The sequence below is a fragment of the Fonsecaea erecta genome, assembly GCF_001651985.1.
Source record: "Fonsecaea erecta strain CBS 125763 chromosome Unknown Scaff4, whole genome shotgun sequence".
NCBI lineage: Eukaryota > Fungi > Ascomycota > Eurotiomycetes > Chaetothyriales > Herpotrichiellaceae > Fonsecaea > Fonsecaea erecta.
In genome coordinates, this window is record NW_017387247.1 from 494,785 (window position 1) to 520,061 (window position 25,277).

Genomic DNA, 25,277 nt, shown 5'->3' on the forward strand with positions numbered 1-25,277 from the left:
GTGACCCAGATTTATCATGCCCCTGAGTGAGTGCCAGCTCGGCCACCCAAGTTTTGTAACTAAAGCTGCATGGTGCGGCTCTTCCGCGTGTTGGATGACATTGTCCTATCTGTATCCAACGGGCCATGAGCCAAGCACACAAGTTGCATGCCATTTTTCCAACCAAAACGTGGATCGTCGTGCTTCTGGAGGCAGTGCGGTGGTGCGTGAACATCACTGCATGTCTTCCAGACTGCGGCTCTAATCATCAGTCATCCTCGCTGTCGCTGGGATCCGCCTCGCGCCACAGGACAAAATCAAATTTGCCGTCGAGGTTCGCCCGCATGTACTCGCGGATCATCTCCTGATTCTCCTCGGTCAAATCATAGTCGGGATCGACGGCCATGAGCGACAGATTGAAGCCCCTCTGCCGCTCCGGGTCGAGGCTCATCAGGAACTCCATGATAGCACCCAGGGTAAACCGCGTCATGGCATACAAGGTGAGGTTCTTCAAGTATTTGAGGTTTGCGAGGGGTTGGAGGATGTCCGCCGACACTTCGCCACCACTGGTCCAGAAGTCCTCGAGAAGGGGCAGGCTCACGGCGAGCGAAATGATGTGCTCCTCCGAGAACTCGTCCGAGACATCTTTCAAGACGAGTTCTCGCAGGTTGGTCAAGTTACACAATCCCTCCACCATGAATTGTAGGTTGTCAGGCACCGTATCTTCACCAATGCCCTTCAGCCACACCGACTCGAGGGATCTCTGCTCAGACAAAGCCGTGTGGAATAACTGAGAATTGGTGTGGCGGACGGTATAGCCTTCCAGAGATAACCTGGTCAGCCTCACGGTGGGCGAGCACAAGACTCGGGAGAGGAGAGCGGGTCCATCGACGAATCTCTTCAAGCTGAGGTCGCAGAGATTTTTACACGAGGCCAGCCATTGAACGACTTCCAGGAACACGTCGACGTTTCGAAGTTCCAGCTGGACATTTCCGTATCTGTCGTCCAGCTTGAGTGTCTGAATCTCGGTGCAGTCCTTCAGCGCGTTCAGGTTTCGCACCGCCTCTTGATCCAGACTGCCCAGATCCAGTTGCTTCAGTGTCTTGTGCCGGCCGAGTGCCTGAAAGGACTGCTTTCCCAGATTATTGTTGCTGATCATCTCAAAGTAACTCAGCGTGTCGGGCTTGAGCTCGTTCAGGAACGTGGCAAACGCCTCGTCCGCGTCGGGAGACTCCCACTCGTGTAAAGTCAAGCTGTGGAAATTGTCGCAATGCTCGGCTATTGCGGCTCCGGCGCCGTTGACCAGAGCGTCCCCCTTCCACAGCACCATGGTCTCCAGCTTGGGAGAGCGCGATATCCACCTGGTCAGGAAGCCGGGGCTGATCGGGCCGTCAATCTCCTCCAGCAGCGTCGTCTTGGCGGTCACGGCGTCTCCAATGGCGTTCACCGTGGCGGCAATGTCGACCACCTGCCTCTTGTATTCGGTCTTGGAGAAATAGAAGGGCTGGAGTTTGCCGGCGAAGAACTGTTTTCGCACAGGACCGGTGAATTTCAGGTCCTCCAGCATCAGCGACAGGTTCCGGAAATCCAGGGTTTTGATATAGCGACAGTAGGGCTTGTACGTAGCGTGATCGTCGACGCTCGAGAGGGTAATGGAGCGCCATAACACGGTCCATTTGCGGTAGAACTGAGCCTGTTCGGCGGCTTTGGTGGCGAAATCGGTGGGCCGCTGTCGAACGTCGAGATCGTCTCTCTGCTCGAACGCGGGCGAATGCTGGTGTTGTCTGCGCCGCGGCGGCAGCACGTCAGAAAACGGCCAAGGGGGTATCCCCGGGGCGAAACTCACTGATACATGGTCCGAAGGGCCGGGTCGGCGAAAGACTTGGAACTCAGGGCGCAGGTGTAAAGCGAGCCAAATTCTCTCTCGTTTCCCAGCTCCTCACAGATTAAGGACAGAATTTCCTCCGGAAGAGTGGCGCCTTGATAGACGGAGGCCATCATGTCGTTCGTTCCAAGCCCGGACACGGACAAGCGATAACGACATCCAAGAGGAGGGGAAAGCTGTGTGATGAGAGTGAAAGAGGCGTCGACAGAGAGGCAGTTGCTGCCTGGAAATCAGACGCCTTGATAAAGAGCGACGTGATGGCCAAACACACACAGTCGATTATTGATCTGAAAAAGCTACATTGATTGACACACGTTGGAGAGAGAATAGAGGATTGAAATGACAATGACATCACCCACTCATTCGTGTTGCCCTTTACGCGTTGACCCGCGTCTACCTGGTAATAATCACGGTACGGACTGTACGTATTGGCCGTACTGTCCGTACTGTACTCGGTACACATGCACACCAACTTGTCACATACTCTCTGCCACCACACACCCACGCACACACACCCACACACTCACACACTCACACACATACATATGCCGACTCTCTTGTTCACGGTGGCTCCTCCGGGCGCTGTCTACGTCCATGACCTGCTGACCTGCCTGGCAAAGTTCGACGAGGATGTCTCCCTCGAGGCGACACCTCAATTTGTAAGTCAACAAAGTCACAAAGTCACAGCCAGTGCCACTACTAACGCATCATCCCCTCAAGCTTCGACTGTCAAGCCTGAACATCTCAAAGACTGCCCACGCGGCCTTTACCCTCGACTCGTCCTTCTTTAGCAAATACCACTTTTCTCCGGGTCCACGGACGACCTCGGGCCCGACGCCCTCAAAGCAATGGTCTTGCAAGCTTCAAATTCGGGTAAGCCTTTTCCTCTGAAGAACGGATCCTCTAACTAACACCCCAGGCTCTGCTGTCCATCTTCAAGCGCCGTCTGGGCGATCAGCGAGACAAGGACACGGCCCTGGACACGTGCGACTGCGAGTTGCACGACAACCCGGACCAGGCAGAATGTCGACTGGTGTTCCGATTGAACTGTCGACAGGGTGTGGTCAAGACGTATCGCCTGTTCTACGAGTCCGGCGAGATCCTGCATGCCGCGTTTGACAAAATCGGCTCGACCAACTACTGGTCTGTGTCGTCGCGAACGCTGCGGGACATCGTCGAATACTTTGGTCCCAAGACCGATCAGCTGGATTGGTATTTCCAGAACGGCAAAGTGACGTTCACGAGCTACACGGAGAAGATACAAGCGGGAAGAGGTATGTGTCATTTCCAGCGACCGGTGCTTCTCGTTGACATTCGCACAGAGATCCTCAAGCAGCCCATGCACACGTCTGTGGCCCTCGAGCGAAAAGATTTCAGCGACTTCAACGTCCAAGAAGGGCTACATATCGGTATCGTGGTCAAAGACTTCCGGGCCATCGTCGCCCACGCCGAGACCATGCATTCCCAAGTGACGGCGAGATATTCGCGAGGCAATCGACCCCTGCAGATCACTTATGGGGAAAACGGACTCCAGGCAGAATTCACCCTCATGACGAGAGGCTCAGCGAATGTCCCGATAAGCACGTCGAGAACGGCGACCCCAGCTCGGGATCTATCCATGCGCTCTGCGTCGCGCCCTCCTGAGGCGTCAACACAGACCTCCCACACCTCGGTTCAGAATCCTCGACCTCCACAAAGTGCAGATGCCACCATGCCGCCTCCAGCACGCAGTTCCTCGCACAATCAAGGTCAGACTACCCGGCCGATATCTGCTCAAGCAGATCCGGAAGACTCGGGCCCTTCGCTTGCTGCTGCACCACCGACGCCCTCCATCAGCATCGACCCACATAGCCTCTTCATTCCCGCCGATGACGACGACCACCAATGGGACGAACCCAACTTTGAGGAAGAGCCCGACATCGTGACGTGGGATGAATCCGCGGATAATGCGGCGTCGGCATCGAACTCGACGCGTCGCATTCGCGACTCCGATTTCCATTCTTTCGCCTCGATACCGGCGCAGGAGCAGGACAGGGCGACGAGTCTGTCGAGATCACGGTTTCCCGTGGAAATTGCTCCGACCCAGCGACTTTCACAGGTGAAGGGGATATTTGACTGAGAGCCACCAGCATGGCTTGTTCAGACTCAGCCGTCTTCCTTCCCACAAATCATGAAACTCGTGGCGCAACCCGCGGCCACGTCTTTCGGAACAATCTTGTCATCGAGTGCTGACAAAGGAATCAGATTGTATCGGCCTGCCACATTTCCTCTTTCATCCAGCGTCTCACCACAGTTGCCATGTTCGCCCCAGCCCCAGGCGATGACTTGGTTGTCCCGGCCGAGGGCGACACAGTGCTCACTTCCGGCCGCGACAGTTCGAAGAGGCGGGAGGCTAGCAGGAGGAAGTTGGCCGTGGTCATTTCTGCCCGCACTCTGCAGGGACTGGTCGGACCGTCGTGGCGAAAGGACGTGTATCGAACTCCAGCCGGACGTGACCACGTCGTCTTCTCCCACGATCACTTGAAGGTCTTCCTCATCAAAAAACCTGGTGTCTCCCCAGACCACCGGCGGCCGCCCTGCCTTGACGAAAATGGTATACTCCCTCCCCGCAACCACTTTCTCCGGCACCCAAGGCAGGAGAGCTAGACACTCGTCGTCGCCCCCTCCGACACCAATGTTTCTCGGCGACCACAGGATCTTTTCCGTCTTCAGCTGTTCTCCAAGCTGGCCTTTGCGACAACTTCCCCACCCGTAGACCCGCCCGTCGGAGAGGACGACGACGACGTGTGCCATAGAACCCACGATGCCGATGATCTCGACAGCCTCGCCGTCACCGGGAGCTGCCGACTCAACTTCGAATATCTTCTCAACCTGCCCGTCCGTAGAAATGACACGAGGACCGAGGCCGAGCTCGCCTTTCGTCCCGAGTCCCCACCCAACGATAACCTTAGCGTCTACCACCGCGAAGGATGCCTCCCACGTCGCAGCCACGTCAGTGACGATGACGGCGGCTCTGTCCGCCGCCACTCCGCCGTCCGTCTCTGAGACGGTGCCTAACGCGGACGACGACAGCACGTGATGGGTAACCTCCTCGAACACCACACTAGATGATGTCGTCGAGTCCGTAGTCTGGCCGGGGACGAGGTCGTAAGAAGAAGCCATGCGCATGCGCGTCTTTCCCGCGGTGAACAGGCGTCCCTCCGTTGTGAGGAGGAGCGTGTGGTTCCCGCCGGCGACAATCTTCTTGACCTCCGGTATTCGTACCGTGGGGGACGGGGATCTCCCGTGCAGCCGCGAATGTCTCCCGTCACGATTCGTCGTGTGGCCTCGTCTCTCGCCGGTGCCTGTCGAGAAGAGGCATCGCTCGGGCCGCGACACGTCGTGTGTGTGGCCGATGCCCAGCTGGCCAGAGCCGTTGGAGCCGAAAGCGTACACGAGCGGCATCGGCATCGGCGTCGTCGCCAGGGCGTGCGGGTCCGCCATTCCAAAAGAGAAGCGCCCAGTCCAGATGGATAGATGCGTTCGTGAGTGTCGGAGTCTATGAAATGGCGACGACCACGACGATGATGATGATGATGAGTAGGAGCAGGCGTGGTGTCACGGTCCTTGGCATGTTCGAAAAGGCAGGTGCAGTATGTTGTTATTATTATTTTGTTCCCAGTCAATCAGTCACTCACCCACTCACTCAGGACGGAATTCAGCACCACCTCGTCGGAAATATGTGTGTCTTTATAGATGGAGACCATTTCCCCGTGTCGTAGTCTTCTACTTACTACACACGTGTGTGCTCATTGCTCATGAGTCATGAAAAGTTATTATGTACAACATACAGAAAGCGGAGGCAGCAGTTCCGCCACCACCCAAGTGCCACCCACATGTCCGAAAAGGGATCAATCGACAACATCCAACAACACCTTCCTTCCCCTTCCCCTTTCCCTCGAGATCTCTCTGTCTCTCTCTACAGGCCCCGCCACCAGGCCGTCTGGTTGACGCGAATCTGCGCCTTGAGCGGCGTGTGGGCACTGGAGTCGCCGACCAGGACGTCAAAGGTGTCTTTCTCCATGACCCACGCGTCCCGCGCTTCGTCCCAGAAACTCGTGGCGTACTTCTTGGAGACGACGATCTCGACCTTCTCGCTGTCCCCGGCCTTCACAAAGACTTTGCTGAAGCCCTTCAGTTCCTTCGGAGGTCGGTTGACGCTCGGGTGGTGTTGCGAGACGTAGACTTGGACGACCTGTGCGCCGTCCCGCGTGCCGGTGTTGGCGACCGTGGCTGAGACCGCGATCTCGACGTCGTCGTCGCGGACGGACACGTCCGTGATCTCAAAGGTCGTGTAGCTGAGGCCGTGGCCGAATGGGAAGGCGACTTCTTTCTTGGTCTTTTCGTAGAACCGGTATCCGATGTAGACGTCTTCGCCGTAGATGGCTCGGTTGCGTTCGGACTTGTAGTTCAGGAACGCCGGGTTGTCTTCGTTCCTGACGGGGAAGCTCAGGGGCAGTTTGCCGCTGGGGTTGGTGTTGGCGAAGATCACGTCCGCAATGGCGTTGCCGGTCTCGTTGCCGCCGTACCAAGCTTGAAGCACCGCGGGTGCATTTTTCAGCCAAGGCATGGTGACGGGGGTTCCAGATTGGATCACGATGGCCGTGTTGGGGTTGACGGCGAGGACGGCCTTGATGAGACTGTCACTGCCGGGTGGCAGGTCCATATGTTCCCGGTCGTAGCCTTCTGATTCCCACTCACTGTTCAGACCGGCGCACAGAATAACTTGGTCGACTTCTTTCGCCAGCTGCACAGCTTTTTCAATTTCTGTCTTGATTTCGGCTTTGCGCTCGAGTCCCACCCGCAGTCCTCCCGCACCAAAACCGGTCGTACCGGGACTGCTGAACGTCATGGTGGGGAGCGTGCCGAAGGTGACCTTGATGTCGTATGTCTCTCCCTTTTCTAATCTCTTCCTTCCGATCTCCTCTGCGGTGCCGGCGCCAAAGAAAGAGTTACCCGGGCGTTGGTGGGTCTCATTGTCAACAACACATTCTCCATTCACAAAGACTTTGCCCGTGCCCGCGCAGCACAGACTGAAGTCATAGTCGGTGGTCTCCTCGGGCGTGAACGTGCCATCCAGTTCGAGCCAATAGAGCGATGACTTGATCAGGGGGTGTTTGTAATCGACCAAGAGAATATCCGACTTGTTGACAAAGACCTCATCAATCGCCCGGCGATTGGGCACAGTGGCGGGCTCCAAAAAGACTCTCATTGTCAACCCATCCTCATTCTGCTTGGTCTTGGTCAACCGCGTCATGAGGGGAAGCGCTTTCCAGCCCGGTGCACCCAGAGCATATTTCGCGTCAGGCACCTGTTTCCGGATTCCATCAAGGGGGCTGACAGCGTAGTATGGCAACAGTGACGCTGATCCGCCACCACAGTAGGCTGCATAAGCGGCGTTGGGACCAATGATGGCTGTAGTTTTCTGTTTCTCGAACGGCAAAATGTTGTTGTCGTTTTTCATCAGGACGATTCCGTTGGATGCGAGCGAACGAAGAAGAGCAGATGTCTCGGGAGAGTCCACCGTGGTCTCGGGTGCGTTCTCTGGGATACCAAGAGGTTCGACCTTCTTAACTAGCTTAAGTATTTCACGTACTCTTTGATCAACGTCATGCAACGTAAGCTTGCCACAACCGAGGGCTTGATTGATCAATTGTCCACGGATATAGGTAGGGCCCGGCATCTCCAGGTCGAGACCTGCTTTGATGGCCTCGGTGGTTGAGTAAGTCCCAAACCTACTCCCAATCAGAACACTTGCAGCTCAACTCTCACGGGTCTGAAGCTTACCAGTCACTCATGGTCAGCCCGTCAAAGCCCCATTCACCACGTAGAACATCCTTGATCAGCCGTGGGTTCTCACTCGCATGTGTACCATTGACCTTGTTGTAAGCAGTCATGTAGCAGTCTGGCTTCGAGTCTCTCTGTGCAATCATGAAGGGCATTAGATAGATCTCTCGTAGTGCTCGTTCCGTCAAAATGCTGTCGACGGCTTGTCTTTGGTCCTCTTGGTCGTTGCAGACGTAGTGCTTGATTGTGGCAGCAACGCCAGTCGACTGGATGCCGTTGATGGTTGCTGCACTCATGGTACCAGCAAGATATGGGTCTTCGCTAAAGCTCTCAAACCCACGACCGCCCAGCGGTGATCTTTGCATGTTTGTGGTTGGACCTAGAATAACGGAGGCTCCTTTGGCGATGGCCTCAGCACCCTGTAATGCTCCGCCTTTCCCGACAAGCTTGGTGTCCCATGTTGCTGCAAGTCCCGTTCCTGTACCACGTCAGGGACGTCTGAATCGCTTCCTCCCCAAGAGCAGCTTACCACAAGGAAGACAGGCAGCTGGAACGCCGTTGAAAAAGCGAGTTCCACGAACACCATTAGGGCCGTCGGATACCCGAATGGATGGCACGCCCAGTCGATGTACAGGAGCAGTGTGCCAAAAGTCAATTCCGGACAACAGGGCAACTTTCTCTGCCGTGTTCAGCTTCGAGAGAACGTCTTCCACATCGAAGCTCGTCCGGACCGGTAAGGACCCCATTTTTATGTGTCCTAAGCTCTGATAGAGGAGGGAAAAGACTGAAAGAAGATAATTAAAGGGGCAGATGATGTTCAAGGCCCGTATTGACGCGGCAGCACCAGATATTTAAAGCAATCGGGAGATTCAGACAGTGACAAAGACCACCTATGAGTCGATGAAATAGGGAATGGAGAACCAATGGCAGAACTTCGGATAGTCAGGGAAGGAAACATGTGAGATCCACGACGTGAGCAGACGGAAGAGGCCATGTGAAGCCAAAAAGGCCCAGCAGCCACACTTCCTACCGTACCTGGCTGGGGCGTCGGTAGATACATCGGTGAAAAGCCGAGCATTGATCGGGAGCACATTGACCCAGGGCGGCAGTGTCCCACATCCTCCGTACAGGGTACAGAGATATGGTCTCCATCAGCCTTGGGGCAGCTGAGTTCAGCCGTGATGGGGCATGGATACAACCGCACCGTCTCATGGGGAAGGTAGGGAGGCACGAGGGCATCATGCATTCAGCACCATGTGTCCCGGTACCTCGGAGCATCGTGCAGGCAGGTATCCCAGATTGCCGGAGAGCGTCGCGGAGTATCGGTTCAGCAGAGGCATAAAGTCAATTAATTACGCACAAAGACAAGGAAGAAGCGTGAAGAGCGAAAGAGCAAAGAGATATGAGAGCGAAGAGATCCATTTAGGCAGAATCCTCCCCTTGGCTATGATTGGCGCTACGGCTCATCTTCGGCACGCTAAACACCGTCGGCTCCAGGCTTGGCATACTGCTCGTCCGGAACGCAAACCTTCCACCTATCAGGTTGCGAGGATCTTTGGTATTGGCGACTCTACCTTGATACAAGTCTCCATGATGATGATGACGATGGGGAATTCCCGGGAATGAAAGAGGACATGTTGCCGCGTTCACGTGTGCAGTATCACCAAGTTCCACGCACCTGCAAACGCTAGAGTGTATGCAGCCACAATAGCAGCAAGCAATCTAGAAGGTGTGAGATTTGCAGCGTCACGTGAGCGGGCTCATGATGGAGGCTGCCTGAACCGAGAATAGCCGAGAATATCCCGTGTTTACTTCGCATAGGCCCGAAAAGAAGTGTCAACAATCCTCTCCAGCAGAGTGCCACAGTCTGTGGCCACAAGCCATTCGTGATGAGTGGTCGAATATGCGACACCAAGGAACCCTCCTCTCCTCGTCCGACAGGCGAAAAGGTGGCGCGAGATAAGCCCTCTATCTGGCAGGCGATCGCAAATCACAGATCTGGCAGCGCGACCCAGACAATACACCAAGTCAACAGGAAAGAGTGGAATGCAGTGCAAGATCTGCTGCAACGAGACGACAAGATACAGTATATCGGAGGTCCTCTAGCTTGCGTGAAATAATAATAACCTCGATCCGCAGTCTCGATTATTTTCCTTTGAACGAGCACCTTATTCTGCGTATGCCCACAAATGTCCATAGGGTGTTCTCGCGTAGCCTCAGCGGACGCATCAGTGGATAGCTGCGTCTCCTCTCCAACGAGACTGGCCCAGCTGCAGATTTTGCGAAAGATGTCCGAGACCTGGGGTCTGCCACAATAAAGGCTCGAGATGAGGACTACGGGACTCACAATCCAGATGGTTCTTTCCAGCATTTCAGATCGCCGTTACCCACCGTGATCATCGAGATAGCGCATGCACAGGATGGGAGGGTCTTGAGGCATCTTGCGGAGGAATACATTCTAGGAAACGACCTTGTGGTTCGGGTCATGGTAGGAGTGGACATTGAGTACAGCAAGAGCAAAAGGGCTGTCTTTTCCGTCTGGCGGGCGAAGGGGCAGACCTCGGGAGCTGATCGATTCTGGGTCGTTGAACCCACGGTCACAAACCAAGTAAGTCTGGCTGAATCTACTGTCTGGCAAACAACTGACGTATAGCAGGTGTTCCGCAATGATGACGGCAACCCCAATACGGACAAAACCCTCGGCCTACGACTGCACCTGGGGGATTTTGCAGATGAAGAGACGTGCCGACATTTCAAGGACTTGGATCGAGACATTTTTGTGTCGTGCGACGAGATGTATCGATATCTGGTAGAGGCGGAAGCTTTTGTGAAAATTGCCGAATCCACAGAGCAGGAACCAAGCACGCCCTTGAAAAAGCGCCGGCGAACGCAGACCCCCGAAGAGCAGCTTGACGACAGAGACGAAGACGCCTACGCTAAGGCTGAAGAACGTGTTTCCAAGCGACGAGACATGGAGGATGAATCCTTCAAGGGGAGCTCTTCCGAATAGGTATCATTACGGTCACATTGTATCAGAGATTGATAGCTGAACAACGTTATCATCCACATACGAAAGCCTCATGCAAATGAAGACCCCCAACAGTGTTTGTCGGCGTTAGATCTCTACGCGCCAGAGCCCCAGGCGTCATCCGTCGTCGTCGTCGTCGCAGCAGAAACAGGAGACTGAAGGCTACTGGTCAGGATATTCGGCAGCCAACTCATCATGATCCATGTGCTGACACCTTTTTGTTCTCCACAACTGCCTGCCACATGCAGTGGATCAAATGCGACTGACTGTACTGACTGTACTGACTGTTGCGGATGGTAATCAGGTGTCCCCTCAAGTATCTGCTGTACACGTTGCAACAGTCGAGATACATACCTGCCTGGCGCCAAGTAAGTGTCCCTACAAGTCCGCTTTTGTACCCCATGCCGTGGTCGCCGTGGCTCTCTCCGGTCTGTGTCCAGAGGTCAGACCTCCTCGTTGGCGGCTGTCGCGTGCACCAACTCCACGATCTTCCAGGTGATACCCTGGACGACGATTTCGTCTCCGAGCTTCCTCGCCCCGTCACAAGTCCACATACATGGCATGAACACTCCGTTGTCACAAGGCGTGTTGCTGCGCCAGTCCTGAATCCAGCCTGCTGCGTCGCTCGGCTCGACGAGACTTCTCGTCCATCTCTCCACCAGGACGGAATGTCCTCCTGCTTCAGTCCGACCTTGTTCTCCGGTGCGCTGGTGCATGATGGCTTGACAGTAGTTGCCTATCCTGATGACGACTCCCGTCTCGGTGGAAGCTTGCGTCTTTGCAACGACACAAGGCGTAGAGATGTTTAGTGCAGCACCTGACGAAGCCACATCGGTGGGCGGCCCTGTCCAGTATTCCTTGTACATCTCAACCTTGCCAGTGTTGGGGTTCTGCATCATCCCCACCTCGATGCAGTCGGCGTTGGGGAGCAAGAACAGATCTCCTTCGTCCGTGATGCCATGGCCCTTTGAGTCAATGTCGTGCTTCCATACGCAGTGTGCCGAGTACGGCATTGTAATCGTATCACCCGTGGAGGAGGCAAAGGTGATGTCGGACGTTCCAGCAAACGCCCAGAACGACGGATCTGACGTTATTGGCCTGGACAGCTGTCGCTTGATGGGGAACCTGATGTCAATGAACGACGATTGAGGAGAGGTCAGGACAAGCGTATCGGTGTCCTCGTAGGGAGGAGTATAGCTCTGTCCCAATCGTCTCAAGGTTAGAAACAAGACCGGGTCCCCGTAAACCAAGGTGCTGAGTTGGAGGGATGCCACAGACCCATCAGATAGAACGAGAGCTCCCTCCAAACCAAAGACTCGTGTCCTCTCCTCGCCAGGTCAATGGAGACTTACCCATGCAATGCCTTTCCGTACCGAGATGGAGGGTTTCTGCAAGAACTGCTTCTTCCAATGGGGAAGTTCTGCTCCCTCAGCCTTGTCCTTCGCCTTGTCGGCTGTGCCAATTATCCCCAGTCTCTCCCCCAGCATGCCAAAGATCTCCATGGCTATCAAATGATACAAACGTCCACCTGGACTGAAAGCAGCAAGTATGTCGGGGTTTGTCGGTCTCGCGCTTCAACCACAGAAAGGAAACAAACCATCAACAGTGAGTGAGTTTTGGAAAGAAAATATCAGAATATTTATGCCCGCGGTGATGTCCGTCATTCGTGCCTCTTTCCACAAAGAGTACTATATATTTGACCTTCTGCAAAAACCAATAGCACGAAAACCTATACACCTTGTTCATGCGAGAGCCCGAATGCCTACACGTTCGGTTTATGAGCAGTCTGTTCGCTCACGCGAACCGCTCATAGTGCCAGACGACGGAACGCCTCGCATATGGTTCGCTGGCTGGCAGGGTGCCGAAAGGTTGGGTTTCTCCAGCGGTCGTCATGCCAATCTGAAGCCCAGCCAGTTATCGAGGGAGACGAATACTGTACTGCAGCGTCCAGGATGGGTCGCCTCATAGTTCCAACCCAGATTCGTGAGAATTCGAGGGTTTGACGAGGACGTTAGTTGACGAAGGCCCGGACAACATGTAGGCAAATCCAGCTCTTTAGATTCAGACATCATTTCATTTTTTCAAAAGCCCCATCCCATCCCGTCAAAGCACTTTCCCTTCCAACATGCCACTGCCCCGGCTCGAAAAGATACCCATAATCCCAAACCCGGAGTAGAAGAGTGCTAAGGGGTATGCCACCAGTCCTCTCATTCCCTTCATCCTCCCTACACTGACAAACATGCCAGAACTGCTAAATGTGCACCACCCCACCGCCATCGCCGTCATAACGTATCCCGTGGCCGTGTCCATGGGCAGGAGCACCCCGAACAGGGAGGTGAAGACGAGTGGCAGGAAACAATACCCTAAAACACTGGCACTTCGCGAGTACGTCAGCGTGCTAGAGAAGTGGCCTCCATGACCGCGTCCGCCGGGCCCTTGACCGTGGTCTTGTTGGGCCTGCGACATTTGATCCGAATCGTTGGGGTCGATAGGCGGCGTCATGAGCGCAAATATCCAGTGCAGAGCTATAGACCCAAAGAGCGCAATGCCATAGATGTAGCCGTAGAAGAATTTCCCGGAGAGGGCGAGGAATGTTCCGTAGAGAATCAAGAAGAGCAAACCCCCGTAGAGATCACTGTCGTCCATGATGTGGGGTGAAGGGCGCGTCCATGGGTTCAGCACTGTGAGTGTCTGCGTGTGCCAGCGTCAGCTCATGATTTGCCCTGGCGCCAGATTATGCGACGTCCTCTTACCTTCGTCTTGATATGTCCAAAGTTGACTCCCAGCTCCTCCATCAAACCCGGCTCGCCTTCGTACCCTTCGGTCCCAAACGCCGCGAGCCAGCCTGTCCTCAGCCCGCCAGAATCTCCCATGCGGCCACTAACACCATGCATCCCAGGCCCGCCCCCAAAGCCTCCAGCAGAGCCTGCACCATATCCTGGATATGCACTTGCGGTGTTACTGGTGCCACCATACCCACCATAGGAAGCCTGTGAGGGCGTCGTGTGGCCGGAGACGTTTGAGTAGGAGGAAGGATAGAACTGGAGGTTTGAGGCAGCGCCGTCTCCACCTGCACCAGGGCCGTAGGGTTGATTGTAGTAGGACATGTTCAACTTGGGCCGCTGAGGCCGTCGAGTAGGTTGTGGTGCAGGTCCTTGCGGATTTTCAGGGGGCCTTGCTCTCGGAGCGGGATCAGGAACGGGTTGGAGAGAGAGTTGAACCTGGCAGGCACTTCGCCAACGTCTTACGAAGCGAGGTGTATAGACTGTAGACGGCCTGAGGGGACGAGATTAATCTAGACGCCTGCGTGGAGGTGCAGTTTGCGAATGTGTTCGGAGGTGCCTCTCGACAACGAAACTCCGCTGCGGAGGCATTCTGACTGGCTGGTGCCCACACCGAGCCTCTTTTGCCAGTTGGCCTTTCGTCAGACTTGGGTTGTTTCCACGAGTCATTACTGGCCATGCTGTCACTATGTACAATGTTTGTCTAATGCTGTTACATACTACAGGAAATTGATGCCGATGCCAAAAGACACACCCTTTCTGGCCTCTTCCTGCCTCCGGACGACCAAAGGCAATGAAAAGTTGAGCTCAAAGCGCGCCACAGGATGGGCATAGACCAGCCCTATCCCAGCGGACATCGTCGGCAGCCCATTGCCCAGCTCTGAAAAAGCATCTGAAACACTTTGCTTAACTTCCTGGCTTGTCATTGCACCCTCCTTTTCTGCATTCCTTATGGCCAACAACCTCCCACCGTTGACGAAAGCGTGAAATCGTAGAGGCTTGTCCTTTCCAACTTTCGGCAGGGGGAGAAGGAGGTTTGCACTTCCAGCTGCGTATATGTCACCACCCACCGCATCTGGGCCGTCGTGAGGCCCCAATCCCGATAGTCTGAAGCCGCGAACATCCGTAGGACCGCCCAGCTGAAATCGGTCACTTATCCGTGACATTTCGGGATTTTGTTTCGATCCTAGAGTTAAAGGGTAGAGCAGGCCGGCACGAAATCCGGTAGTGAAGCTCACGCCACTGTCTCCTTCTATCCCCGGAATCGGTATCGACAGTGCTGACTGAGTCTCAACTTCGGTTTTCAGGAACGCCGCATCACCTTGCAGGGGGCCCCATCCTGCCAATTCTGCCGACGTTTTGGCATAATAACCTCTAGTTGGCAGCATAGAGTTGTCTCTTCGATCGGCCATCCACATGTGGGAGATGCTGCTCTTGAAAGAGTCCCCTGCCTCGTTCCTGACTGTTTGTGAAGCATTCGGGGCGAGTCCAGTAACTTGTCGCCAGAAACCATTGTACCCTATTTCGTGGAAGGAGCCCGCAGAACTCTGCCACCTCAACTTAGTCCAGCCTCCCTTCAGCACTTCTTCATGGCTAGCGAAGATTTTCTGCGTCGCACTCTGTAGCCCACCGACCTGAAACCGTAGGTCGGGGTTGCTCAGGACGGGGGTATCGAAGGTAGCTTGGTACGATGACCGCGTGCGCGTGCCGAGGGACGCATTTACGTCCAGAGTTTCTGCACCACCCAAAAGATTCCTCCATTGCACATTGGCGTAAGCTGACCCCTCTGCATTACCAAGATCTGTTCCAGTCTTTGCAAATATCCGGCTTTTCTCCTTCACAGAGTAGTATACGGCAAGATCAGTGGGAGTTGTTGTTGGATCGGTCTTTGAGGGTTTGTCGAGGTAGACGGAAACCGGGTCGTGAAAGATGCCTACATCACAATGAGTCAATGCATTTCCGGAACTTGTGGTCTCGCGGTACCGAATTTTCTGAGCTTCTCAGCGGTTCTGGCGACTTCGTGTATGAGCTCAGATTGGGTATATGGTCGGTCGCGGTTGGCGCTCAACAGAGGATTCACGACGGCTCCCAGGAAGCCATGTCTGGTATTTTGGGTCCCAAGGACTGTCACCGACGACACAGTCGTGGGCAGAGTTGAATTCTGGTCAATGAGCTCTGCCAGTCGTTGTTGCCCTAGCTGGAATGTGCGATGCAACCGCTCATTGATGGCCTTTTCCCGAGATTCCAACTCTTTAGTGTCGGCCTTTTTCAGCAGCTGGAAGATGCTTTCCTCCGACTCGTTCGAAGCCGGGGTTGCCATTGAGGCCAGTCAGCTGGCAGACTTCAGTTGCGACTGATGATGAAGGTGCTCCGTCAACGCGGGAGCTGTGCTTGCGAAAATGCACAAGGTACAGTACCTTAGCCGACCCACATGGTGCAGATGGGTGGTCGATGATCGGTAGACTTGCCCTGTTCGGCCACGATGAGGTAGCCGGGCCGATCAAACCGCCTTCTGACTGCGCATGCTCGCGTGTCATTGTCCTTCTTTCACTCCCTCGATCTCGCGGTTCTATCCACACAAGGCGTTCAATTCTCCTTTCGTCATGTGTATGTGTTGTGGCACAGTGCCAGATTGATCCTAGACCTTTCATTTGTTCCTTTCCCTCCAGACCCACCGGCTCATCAACTGCTCCCCGCCAACATGGCAACCAAAGCCGCCTATAAACGACTTGTCCGAGAGTACGAAGCAATTCAGCGTTCCCCACCTCCATTCATACAAGCACATCCAAGCGAAAGCAACATATTAGAATGGCATTATATTCTGACGGGGGCTCCAAACACACCATATGGTAGGTTCCCAAGTTCTCAAGACGGGACGGAATGGAATTGCTCACACTCTTTGCCAACCAACAGAAGGAGGACAATACCATGTGAGTTACTTTGCCTCTACGGGCCTGCCTGATGAAGGGAGTCAGGCAGGGTTCACTCTTGGTGGATATTGACGGGTGGTCAGGGCACTTTAATTTTCCCACCCGACTATCCATTCGCGCCGCCTGCGATGTAAGTGCTCCACGGAACTTTGTGCCATGTGCCCTGATATTCATCACGGCGCCGTGCGACAGCATCTCTAACAGAACTTGTTCGGACGGCTAACGACCATCAGTCGAATGCACACTCCCTCAGGCCGGTTCCAACCTTCCACGAGACTTTGTTTGAGCATTTCCGACTATCACCCCCAACTGTTTAATCCTGCATGGTCTGTGTCGACGATCCTGATAGGGCTCATGTCATTCATGAACAGCGAGGAAATGACCGCAGGTAGTGTTGGCGGGTCATCTACGGAGCGAAAGTGGCACGCAGCAAGATCAAGATGGTGGAACTCTACCGGTGGCGGATCGGCCTCGAAACCTGTCCCTGGTGTCCAGCTGACCACGAAGGGGATCGGAAACATTAAAGTAGGAGACGGCGGAGCGAAGTTCCGGGCGGAATTCCCTGACGAGGACAAAGAAAACTGGATCTGGATGAAAGAGCACCGAATCGATCCCGCCACAGGTGGGATGCTTCCTGACGAAGAGGGTGAAGAGGTCAATTGCTCACCGGAGACGAGAGCCTTGCGACGCATCTTGGGAGGGAGCACCGGTGTCGGAGTCGTGGTTCAAGGCGGCCAGGCTGCGAGGGATGCGGGCCAGGGTTGGATCTGGCGAAACAAGATGAAGATCATAGCGGGTTGCATTGTCGTGTATTTCATGCTAGCGAGGATTTTTGGCGAGGAAGAGGGTGCTGTATGATTCAGGGAATGGAGTGCCTCGGCCAAACAGACACCTATTGATTGCCTATTTTGTGAGAAGCATTGAACCCAGCGTCGAACCCGGCACCAGGGGGGGTTTTGCCGAACGCTGGCGATGAGGCAAGAAGATTTAAGTCAAAAGGGACACGGAAGATTACCTAAGATTTTCACCCGATGATGACTAATGACCTCCGGGAGGCGCTCTTGGCGCGCCAAGACCCACGGCTATATATCGGCGCGAAAATGGTCAAACCCAATCGGTCCCATCATCATTTGTGGCGTCTGCGCAAACATGAATCCCACCAGTCAAGATGCACCGGCGACGCAACTCTCGCAGAAGCCAATTCTGAAAGCAATCCACGTCTGCCAACCTGGAGCATCCCTCGGAGATCCCCCAGAGATGACAGGAGATGGACCATACACCGACAGGAGAAGCAGGCTCTTCATCCCCTCCACAGCGGCTCTAGCGTCTATCAGTACAGGACATGCAAGGCCTTGAGCAACACTCCTGCGGTAACTGCCGGTCGTTCTTCATATCAAGACCTCCGCTTACATGAACCATCGGATAGAGTACCCAGCCACTGTTACACAAGCTAGAATCCCCAACCAAACTGCCGGAGTCCACCGGACATACAGCGAATACGAACACTTGGGGCGAGGGACGGAGTCAACCCGACGGCTGACCGACTGGGCGAGAGAGAAGACCTCCTTACTCACCGATGTCCAGAACATGGACAAGCCGCGACGAAGGCAAAAGCACCGCGCAAGCCTCCTCCCGGGACCGCCCGGATCACTTCACCGATGCGGGCACGGCTTTGGGCGAGACAACGCAACGTTGCCAACCCCGTCTATCCACGCAAGCCACACGCAATCCGCCCGTTTCAGGTCGCCGTGACGGGCATCGACGTCGACGTCTGGCTAAGATGGAGTTCCTGCAAGCTTTGGTTCAACGTTTGATCGCCAGCCTGGCCCCAGTCTTCGCTCAACTAACCACAATAGCTACCTTGCCAACCGACAAACCTTCACCAGGTCGCATTCCCCGGTCGCCGACTAGCCTGAAGAAGCTCTCACCTTCCCTTTCAGAAGCAGAAAAGCACCGAGAGCTCCACCCCAGGGTCGTCGACTCCAGATTCTAGATAGCATGCACAAGCGGTCTGGCATGACAAACCGCCCCCCAAGAAGTCGGTTTTTGTTCCTGCTTGGCCCTGAGTTTGGGCGAGCTCCACCAACCTCGTCTCGGCCTCCTCCCAGCATTCTATCGTTAATTCGCCTCATGCTCCTGTTTCAACTCTAGCAACTTCCGAGGTCTACTTCGTCTATGGGCTCCCGGATCGTGGATCTAGGGTTGGATCACGCGCGGCTACCCATAGGCAGGCAGGCTTATATCTGCGTTCTATAAACTTTCCAAACGATCCTTGGAGGACCCTTTCATCGGCCTCGCGTTTCCCCCTCCCTGAATGTCCGCGTCAGCACGTAACATCTTCCAGGGGAATCCAGATATTATATTGCCGCGACAGTTTTTGCGGTCTCATGACTGCATCTCACAAACCATTAGGACCTGTTTGATGGATCTTCACCTTCTTCTGAACTGATGGACCTGCGAAGATGCGCGGTGGCTCGAGTGGTATAGGTGTGATTATATCCGCAATCAGCCTCAATTGTCGACGGCATATAGCTAACCACGATACCGCCCGAAAAGCAGACGCGCCTGATGCATCTCGCTCGCCAGATCCTCAAGCCCCTTCTCCTACCAATTTCACCTTTGTGCACCAGGCTGAAGATGTAGCTTCTTTGTCTCACAGACGGATCAGCAACAGAGAGCAACGTCATGCTATCCGCTCCCATGTCATGCAACGTGTCCGTCAGGTGGAGCTGGCCCAAGGCAAGAAGAGGCCAACCGGGCGCCAGCGTGTTAATGATGGGAGCAAGCAAAAAGCGCGTAGCGAGTCCACTCACTCCGAACCGTCCGTGAGCAATGAATCCATCGAAAATAGTGCCAATAGCCCTGTCATCGTTGCTGGGAGCGATACGTTTTGGCCGACTCAGTCTCCCCTTCCGTCCCCGCGTCTCAATATCACACCAGCTGCGCAAGCATTCGACCCGTTCGATACCTTGCCGACAAATCGGCTACCGCATCACACCTCAGAGAGCCTGCTGCAGTATTGTGAGTCTTGTTGTCTTATACGCTGGATCAAATGCACTCTGACCTTAACTATAGGCTTTGATGTTATGCTCCCAATGACGTTCTGTGTTGAGGCGAAACAAGCTCATGACAAACTCGCCCGGCAACAAATGGTGATGAATAGCAAGATGTCGAACCCCGCCACGTTCCTGGGCTTCATGGCGACGACGGCGGCCCATCGAGCCATCTTCTATGGCCGACATGAAGACCTCGCGCCTTCCAACTCCAACCATGATGACCTCATCCTCGACCCGGACTATATCAGAGTCAAAAATGAAGCAATGGTGGCCGTTAGGCGAACGTTCGATCAGCGTGCGAATGTAGATTACCAGATGGTTGAGGCCTGCTTTGGACTTATTTCGACTGCCACAGTTGTGGGCAATTTCACAGAGGCCCGGATACATCTCAAAATTCTCGAGCGCGTAACCTCCCAGCTGACCCTGTCCGAGGAGACGATGATGTGGTTACCGCTGTCAAATGTCAAAGTCTCGGTTGGACTACTTCTGCCCCCGGTCCTCCCCTTACTGTTCACGCGCGAACCTCTCCCTGCAGAAGTTCTATCTCGTGCTGGCCAGCATCTTCCTTCTGGCATGACTCGCTTAGGACAGGATTTCCTGGAGCTCCAGGAAATGAGCCAACCATTGAAACTGCTGTTCATCACCTTTGGCGATGTGTGCCGTCTTTGCGAAATGCACAGTACACCTCCTTGGAACCCGTCGCCGGCAGAAACCCTGATTTTGCGGAAGAAGGCAACGGAGCTAGAATTTGATCTGCTCGCATACCCCTATGAATCAGATATTTTTCGCCGAGACAGCAACAATGAGCCAGAAATACCCGCTTTGGAAGGGATGCTCCGGCTTGCCGGCCTGGGAATGCTCTCTATTGCTCCCCACACAATTCTCGCGCCTACTGGTCTCGGGAGAGCGCTGACGCACCATCAGAAAGGGGCGGTTGAAAAGTGGCTCCACGAGGAGCGCTCCGGGGGTGTGGAAGAGGCGAAGGTCGTCTGCTGGGCTCTCTTCGTCTTTGTCCAAAACGCACTGAAACAGCCCGAGCAGCCGTTTTTCACGGAATTACTGGCGCAGGTCGCCCAGGCAGCGGGACTCTCGACCTGGGAAGAGATCGAAGAGGTCGTGTTTGGACTGCTGTATATGCCGTGGCTGCAGTCTTCGACCTGGAGAGGCATCTGGGCCGACGTCTGCAAGGTCAGCGACTCGACTCATCACCTCCAACACGACGTCCAATGACCCTGGTCGGGCTCGATGAGTTAGACGTCATGCCTGTCGAGGCGTGTGAGAGCTTGCCAGAGAATATCAAGACCCTATCTGGTTCCGCTGATTCTCTGATGGACGGCTTATCACCAACAAGTATTAACCGGTGCATTATTATTGCCCATTGTCGGCCATTTACGGGCTAGCTGATTGCTAGTGTTTACATGTTGATCTTACTGCCAGGGGCAGAAACCAAGAATCGGAAACAGACCGAGTAGCTCACGCAGAAGACGTGGACAGACACGGAGACAAAGGCCGTCGTTCATATTCAAATTATTCTACAGGTCATTGTTACATCGCTATATTATAGAGGAGGAGAGGGTTCAAGGTGCCCTTTTGGAAACATGAGCCAGTATTGCATCTGAAGCTCCACACACAGGACCTGTACAAAAGCCAGACGATGGCAAGCTGGAAAAGGCGTCTCCACAGAGTATCCATCGAAGTTGGTCAGAGCCCGCTCTCTTGCCGCGGATTTGCAATCCCGGAGAGGACGCCAGAAAAAAAGCCGAATTCGACCATATCACATCAATCATGGGGCGGTCCGTCCTGGCCATTAATCATCATGATCCATTCTCCTTGTCCTTTGTTCGTGCGGCAGCCTCTCTCACCGCTCCTCCAGACGCCCGATGCCACACGTCCCCTCCCCACCTCATCGCCCTCTCCACTGCCGCCGTTGGGGTATCCAATGCAGGTCGGATATCCAAGTAGAACACAGGTTGCCCCGTTTCCTCTTCGATGCCGCCTCCATAATAGTCTATCACGTAGCGCACTTCTTTAGACGACCCGTTGGGGAGCTTCCGGGAAATATACCAGTCGTGTCGGTCAAAGGGGGGTTCTTGAGAGAAGTGGTCCGGGAAGACTTTGCCCAACATCTGCAGGATCCGAGCCTTGGGAGATGGTTCCTTGGGGCGACCTTGAAAGCGGATCAGCTTTGGTTTCGACTCGTCCTCTTTCGGGTCCGGGCTTAACCCGAGGGCTAGTCGTCGTTGAGCAATGAATTCCTGCCTCGCACGATCTAGAGTGATGGCCTGCTCTCCTCGCGAACACGTCTCCCACCCTTTCCACAGACCGCCGGCAAAAATCCGTTCCCACTCCTCTATCTCTGCCCATGCTCCCTCGTTCAAGAAATTATGCACGGCGACCATCGCCTCGACGTGTTCGGCAGGGGTGTCCGTGTAGCCCTTGCGAAGCATGGCATTGTACATCTGCTGTGGAGAAGGGTATTCCCAATTCGACTGTGAATCACTGCGCGGAATGGAAGAAGTCTCTCGGTCAAGAGGCAAATGTATCGATTGAGGGGAATCGGCCGGGCGACTGTTGGAAAGCGAGGGCATGTAATTCAAAGGGTTAAGTTTGGAAAGGGTCGAGGAAGAAGAGGAGGAGGGTGGAGGCCTTTGCTCTGAGGGTTCAGGTCGACTAGAAAATTCTGAGGGTTGATGTCTTAGCGGATGGTTTGGAGACTTGACCGGACAAGATGAAGGAGTCGATGTCGATGGATCGAGCCGCGGAGGGAAGGGTGTAGGGTTTCCGGTATCTGCCTTATGCATAGGGCATCCTGGCTTTCAAGGAATAAGTCCTCCAAGCATCCGACATGAAGAGATGAAGAGCATACCGGAGGAGCGGCGGCATGTTGCGGCGCAGGAGGTGCACTCGCTTTCGGGGCATCGGCCCAGAACCAACCCATTCTGTGTTTTGTGTAAATGAGACCTGAATGAAAGTCGAGAGTCCTAAAGTGGTGAATGCACAGAAGACTCTAGTTAGTTGTGAGTCTGGCGCAGATGGAAGTGAAGATGGGAAAAAGAATCATGAGCCGGACCGAAGCTGGGCGGCGACAATGATGAAGGTCCTTTTCACGCTGCTCCACTTCGGGCGCAACTTTCCCCAGCGTACACATGGGAATTTGGAGATCTCGTCCACAACCACGAGCAAGAGGACAAACTGCACCTGGACAACAACTCACTCAGCACGCGCTATCTGTGGCCTGCAGTGCCCAAGTACACCGGTTTGTTGTGTAAAGCCGCGACTCACTTCGTGCCCTCACAGCCTGCGACCGCGCCTCTCATCACAGAATCCCGTCCAACCCTGTGCCCGCGCGCGCTCTACAAACCACACCAGTCAAGATGGCTGAGACCAAGGGCTTCAAGCAGGACATGGTCGTTTCGATCCGATATCGAAACGATCTGCCTCCACCCCCCATGCCTCCGAAATGTAAGCTGCAGATGTCCTTGCACGCCTCTGTCCGTGCTAACACACATGATTTCAGTCCTCGATATTGACACCGGCGGTCTGGCTCAATATCTTACCACGAGTTATGCATCGGGCCTGGCAAAGCGAGAAGAACCAAATATCGAAGTGGACGCAGAAGGTGGCATGCCTATCGACATGATCGGTGTCCCAGGCTATTTTCTCGGCGACGAAAGCGCCATCATGGCTCCCGAAGTCCAACCCGTGCTCGACCCGGCCGACCAAGCGTTGCTGATGTCGCTGGATCAGCTGAAGAGCCAGGGCGCAAAGAACAACGTCTCGTTTCTACGCAAGACGCAGTACATGACCTCTTCGCAGATGGCTCGAGCAAGTGATGCATTCATGCGACCAGGTGCTGCTCGAACGCCAAAACCCCAAGCGCCCAAGGCACCACCCTTGCCTGTGACCCGAGATGACCCAGAAAATATCAAGCGACAGATTCAAAAAGGCTTCGACCTGGCCTACCCGGACAGCATCCCCTTCAATCCCCCTGAGGCGAAAGCGAATCCTATCACACCTCAAGATCGAGAAGCCTGGAGAAATCCCGTCCATCCCGACAACCCCAGGCTCAAGCCTGTGGAATTTTACCCTATCATCCCTGATCTTGAGACGGGCACCGACATGGCCTCGAATTGGCAAGCCCTCAAGTTCGACAAGCCACCTTTACCACCATATAAAGGCAGAAGAGACGATCGCATCGACGTCGGCTTACTGATGGCCTCAGAAAACGCGGCTCTCATGCCCGCCTGGCGCGCAGCAAGAGAAGCCTTCGAGAGAGAGCCCGAAAAATTCGCAGATCCCGGACCCGAGCCATACACATGGTCTCTCTCCGTCCCTAAACACCCCGACTCGACCTCGCGCATTCGCCAGCTCTTTGACGACTCGAATCCTCAAAAGGATGATCCCGCCCTCATTGAACCACTTCTCGAAGAATCCGCCGACGGCTCATTACGTCTTCCCTTTGAACGTGTCCGTGTCTATCCAAAAGCCACCCAAGACACGGTCGATCCTCATCGCATCATGGCACTGTCACTCGTCGACACCAACAATCTTCCCCGTCATTCCCGCTTCCGCAAGCAAGGCAACGCTGCATATTACTATCCGATCCTCGAACGCGTGAAAATGAGAGCCGATAGGGGTAATCTCTCTAAAACCCACCACAACAACGCCGAAGACGACATCCCCGACCAGGTCATGGTCCTCTTCAAAGAGCCCAACGCCAAAGAAAAACGCTCACGTGCCGAATTCAGAGGGGACTACGACCCGTCCTTCAAAGATGAATTTGACGAACTGACGCGCGAAGCACGAGCCGAGGAAGAGGCGGAGCATGCCGATCTGATTCTGCAGGAGCAAGGCCCTCTGCACGAAGGGGCACAGGATGTCAATATGGCAGAAGTGGGGGACGGAGAGACGGCGGAGGTGAGCATGAATGGCATTCCTCGCAAAGACCGCGCCGATGACCGGAATACGCCTCCTCCACCGATGAATGGAAATGCAGACCGACGGGATCGAAGCGGAGACGGAGACGCCGAAGCCGAGGACGACGGATATGGAGAGGACGAAGACATGCGGGACGATTAATGCAATTCCATTCCATTCCATTCGATCTATTATTCGCCATACTTGTAAAAACTTACCACGCAGCGCTGCGACTGCGTTCTTCGGGGAAACTGGCCACACACACAAGGTACGAGGTAGTCAAACCAGAGAGGGAGAGAGGAAGAAGACAAAGAGGGAAAAAAAGGGGTTCGGGACCAAAAAAAGGGCCTGAAAGATTAGAGAGTCAAAATACAAGATGAAGACAGAAACCAAAAAAAAATTCTCAGTCAATCAATCAACCAACCAGACGGACAGATTCTGGCAGTTTAGTTCTTCTTCACCCCTTTTCTACCGAGTACTGTATAGAGGCACGCAGGTAGGTAGTTAGGTAGACCCGACCCGACCCGACCGGAAGATACAGGATGACAACACGACAGCTCCTCTTCGTGTCTTTCTGTCTGGATCTGATGATTCTGACTCTCACACTCCACACTGCGGGGGCTGGAGCGGTGTCCTGAGCAAGGCCAGTAAGTAAGTAGGTAAGCAAGCAAGCAAGCACGTAAGACTCTCGCTTGAACGGTTGAGTCCTTGTGAGGCCCTTTCCAGGAAGGAGTGAGAGTGAGAGAGGAGGTGGCGGCACTATGGTCAACGGCAGCTTCGTTTCGAGACGACAATCACAGGCTGAATGAAGCAGGTTCGTTCAGTGTGAGCTCGAGCATGTTCTTTTTCGCCTTTTTATTCATGAAATCCTTT

The 25,277-nt window shown here is 54.5% G+C and overlaps 11 protein-coding genes across 11 annotated transcripts; 5 read left to right on the plus strand and 6 right to left on the minus strand.

Moving 5' to 3' along the window:
- Positions 1-247: 247 nt before the first annotated feature.
- AYL99_04925 (hypothetical protein) lies at positions 248-1,977 on the minus strand (the record flags this gene model as incomplete). Its single annotated transcript, XM_018836437.1, has 2 exons — positions 248-1,763; positions 1,826-1,977. 2 exons carry the CDS (start codon positions 1,975-1,977, stop codon positions 248-250), a joined length of 1,668 nt encoding a protein of 555 aa, XP_018693290.1.
- A 432-nt stretch (positions 1,978-2,409) lies between these two features.
- On the plus strand, positions 2,410-3,983 carry AYL99_04926 (hypothetical protein; the record flags this gene model as incomplete). Its single annotated transcript, XM_018836438.1, has 4 exons — positions 2,410-2,523; positions 2,585-2,737; positions 2,784-3,138; positions 3,187-3,983. The coding sequence occupies 4 exons, from the start codon at positions 2,410-2,412 to the stop codon at positions 3,981-3,983; spliced, it is 1,419 nt and encodes a 472-aa protein (XP_018693291.1).
- A 26-nt stretch (positions 3,984-4,009) lies between these two features.
- On the minus strand, positions 4,010-5,347 carry AYL99_04927 (hypothetical protein; the record flags this gene model as incomplete). Its single annotated transcript, XM_018836439.1, has 1 exon — positions 4,010-5,347. One exon carries the CDS (start codon positions 5,345-5,347, stop codon positions 4,010-4,012), a length of 1,338 nt encoding a protein of 445 aa, XP_018693292.1.
- Positions 5,348-5,822: 475 nt separating this feature from the next.
- On the minus strand, positions 5,823-8,436 carry AYL99_04928 (hypothetical protein; the record flags this gene model as incomplete). The annotated part of the gene is made up of 3 exons (XM_018836440.1): positions 5,823-7,638; positions 7,691-8,168; positions 8,220-8,436. The coding sequence occupies 3 exons, from the start codon at positions 8,434-8,436 to the stop codon at positions 5,823-5,825; spliced, it is 2,511 nt and encodes an 836-aa protein (XP_018693293.1).
- A 1,739-nt stretch (positions 8,437-10,175) lies between these two features.
- AYL99_04929 (hypothetical protein) lies at positions 10,176-10,700 on the plus strand (the record flags this gene model as incomplete). Its single annotated transcript, XM_018836441.1, has 2 exons — positions 10,176-10,298; positions 10,347-10,700. 2 exons carry the CDS (start codon positions 10,176-10,178, stop codon positions 10,698-10,700), a joined length of 477 nt encoding a protein of 158 aa, XP_018693294.1.
- A 461-nt stretch (positions 10,701-11,161) lies between these two features.
- AYL99_04930 (hypothetical protein) lies at positions 11,162-12,220 on the minus strand (the record flags this gene model as incomplete). The annotated part of the gene is made up of 2 exons (XM_018836442.1): positions 11,162-11,917; positions 12,071-12,220. 2 exons carry the CDS (start codon positions 12,218-12,220, stop codon positions 11,162-11,164), a joined length of 906 nt encoding a protein of 301 aa, XP_018693295.1.
- Positions 12,221-12,821: 601 nt separating this feature from the next.
- AYL99_04931 (hypothetical protein) lies at positions 12,822-15,821 on the minus strand (the record flags this gene model as incomplete). Its single annotated transcript, XM_018836443.1, has 5 exons — positions 12,822-13,409; positions 13,472-13,872; positions 13,967-14,172; positions 14,222-15,434; positions 15,485-15,821. The coding sequence occupies 5 exons, from the start codon at positions 15,819-15,821 to the stop codon at positions 12,822-12,824; spliced, it is 2,745 nt and encodes a 914-aa protein (XP_018693296.1).
- Positions 15,822-16,202: 381 nt separating this feature from the next.
- On the plus strand, positions 16,203-17,289 carry AYL99_04932 (hypothetical protein; the record flags this gene model as incomplete). The annotated part of the gene is made up of 4 exons (XM_018836444.1): positions 16,203-16,350; positions 16,415-16,431; positions 16,515-16,561; positions 16,665-17,289. 4 exons carry the CDS (start codon positions 16,203-16,205, stop codon positions 17,287-17,289), a joined length of 837 nt encoding a protein of 278 aa, XP_018693297.1.
- A 1,604-nt stretch (positions 17,290-18,893) lies between these two features.
- On the plus strand, positions 18,894-20,717 carry AYL99_04933 (hypothetical protein; the record flags this gene model as incomplete). Its single annotated transcript, XM_018836445.1, has 2 exons — positions 18,894-19,452; positions 19,507-20,717. 2 exons carry the CDS (start codon positions 18,894-18,896, stop codon positions 20,715-20,717), a joined length of 1,770 nt encoding a protein of 589 aa, XP_018693298.1.
- Positions 20,718-21,301: 584 nt separating this feature from the next.
- Positions 21,302-22,425, minus strand: AYL99_04934 (hypothetical protein; the record flags this gene model as incomplete). Its single annotated transcript, XM_018836446.1, has 2 exons — positions 21,302-22,300; positions 22,354-22,425. 2 exons carry the CDS (start codon positions 22,423-22,425, stop codon positions 21,302-21,304), a joined length of 1,071 nt encoding a protein of 356 aa, XP_018693299.1.
- A 436-nt stretch (positions 22,426-22,861) lies between these two features.
- On the plus strand, positions 22,862-24,566 carry AYL99_04935 (hypothetical protein; the record flags this gene model as incomplete). The annotated part of the gene is made up of 2 exons (XM_018836447.1): positions 22,862-22,949; positions 23,005-24,566. The coding sequence occupies 2 exons, from the start codon at positions 22,862-22,864 to the stop codon at positions 24,564-24,566; spliced, it is 1,650 nt and encodes a 549-aa protein (XP_018693300.1).
- Between the last annotated feature and the right edge of the window lie 711 nt (positions 24,567-25,277).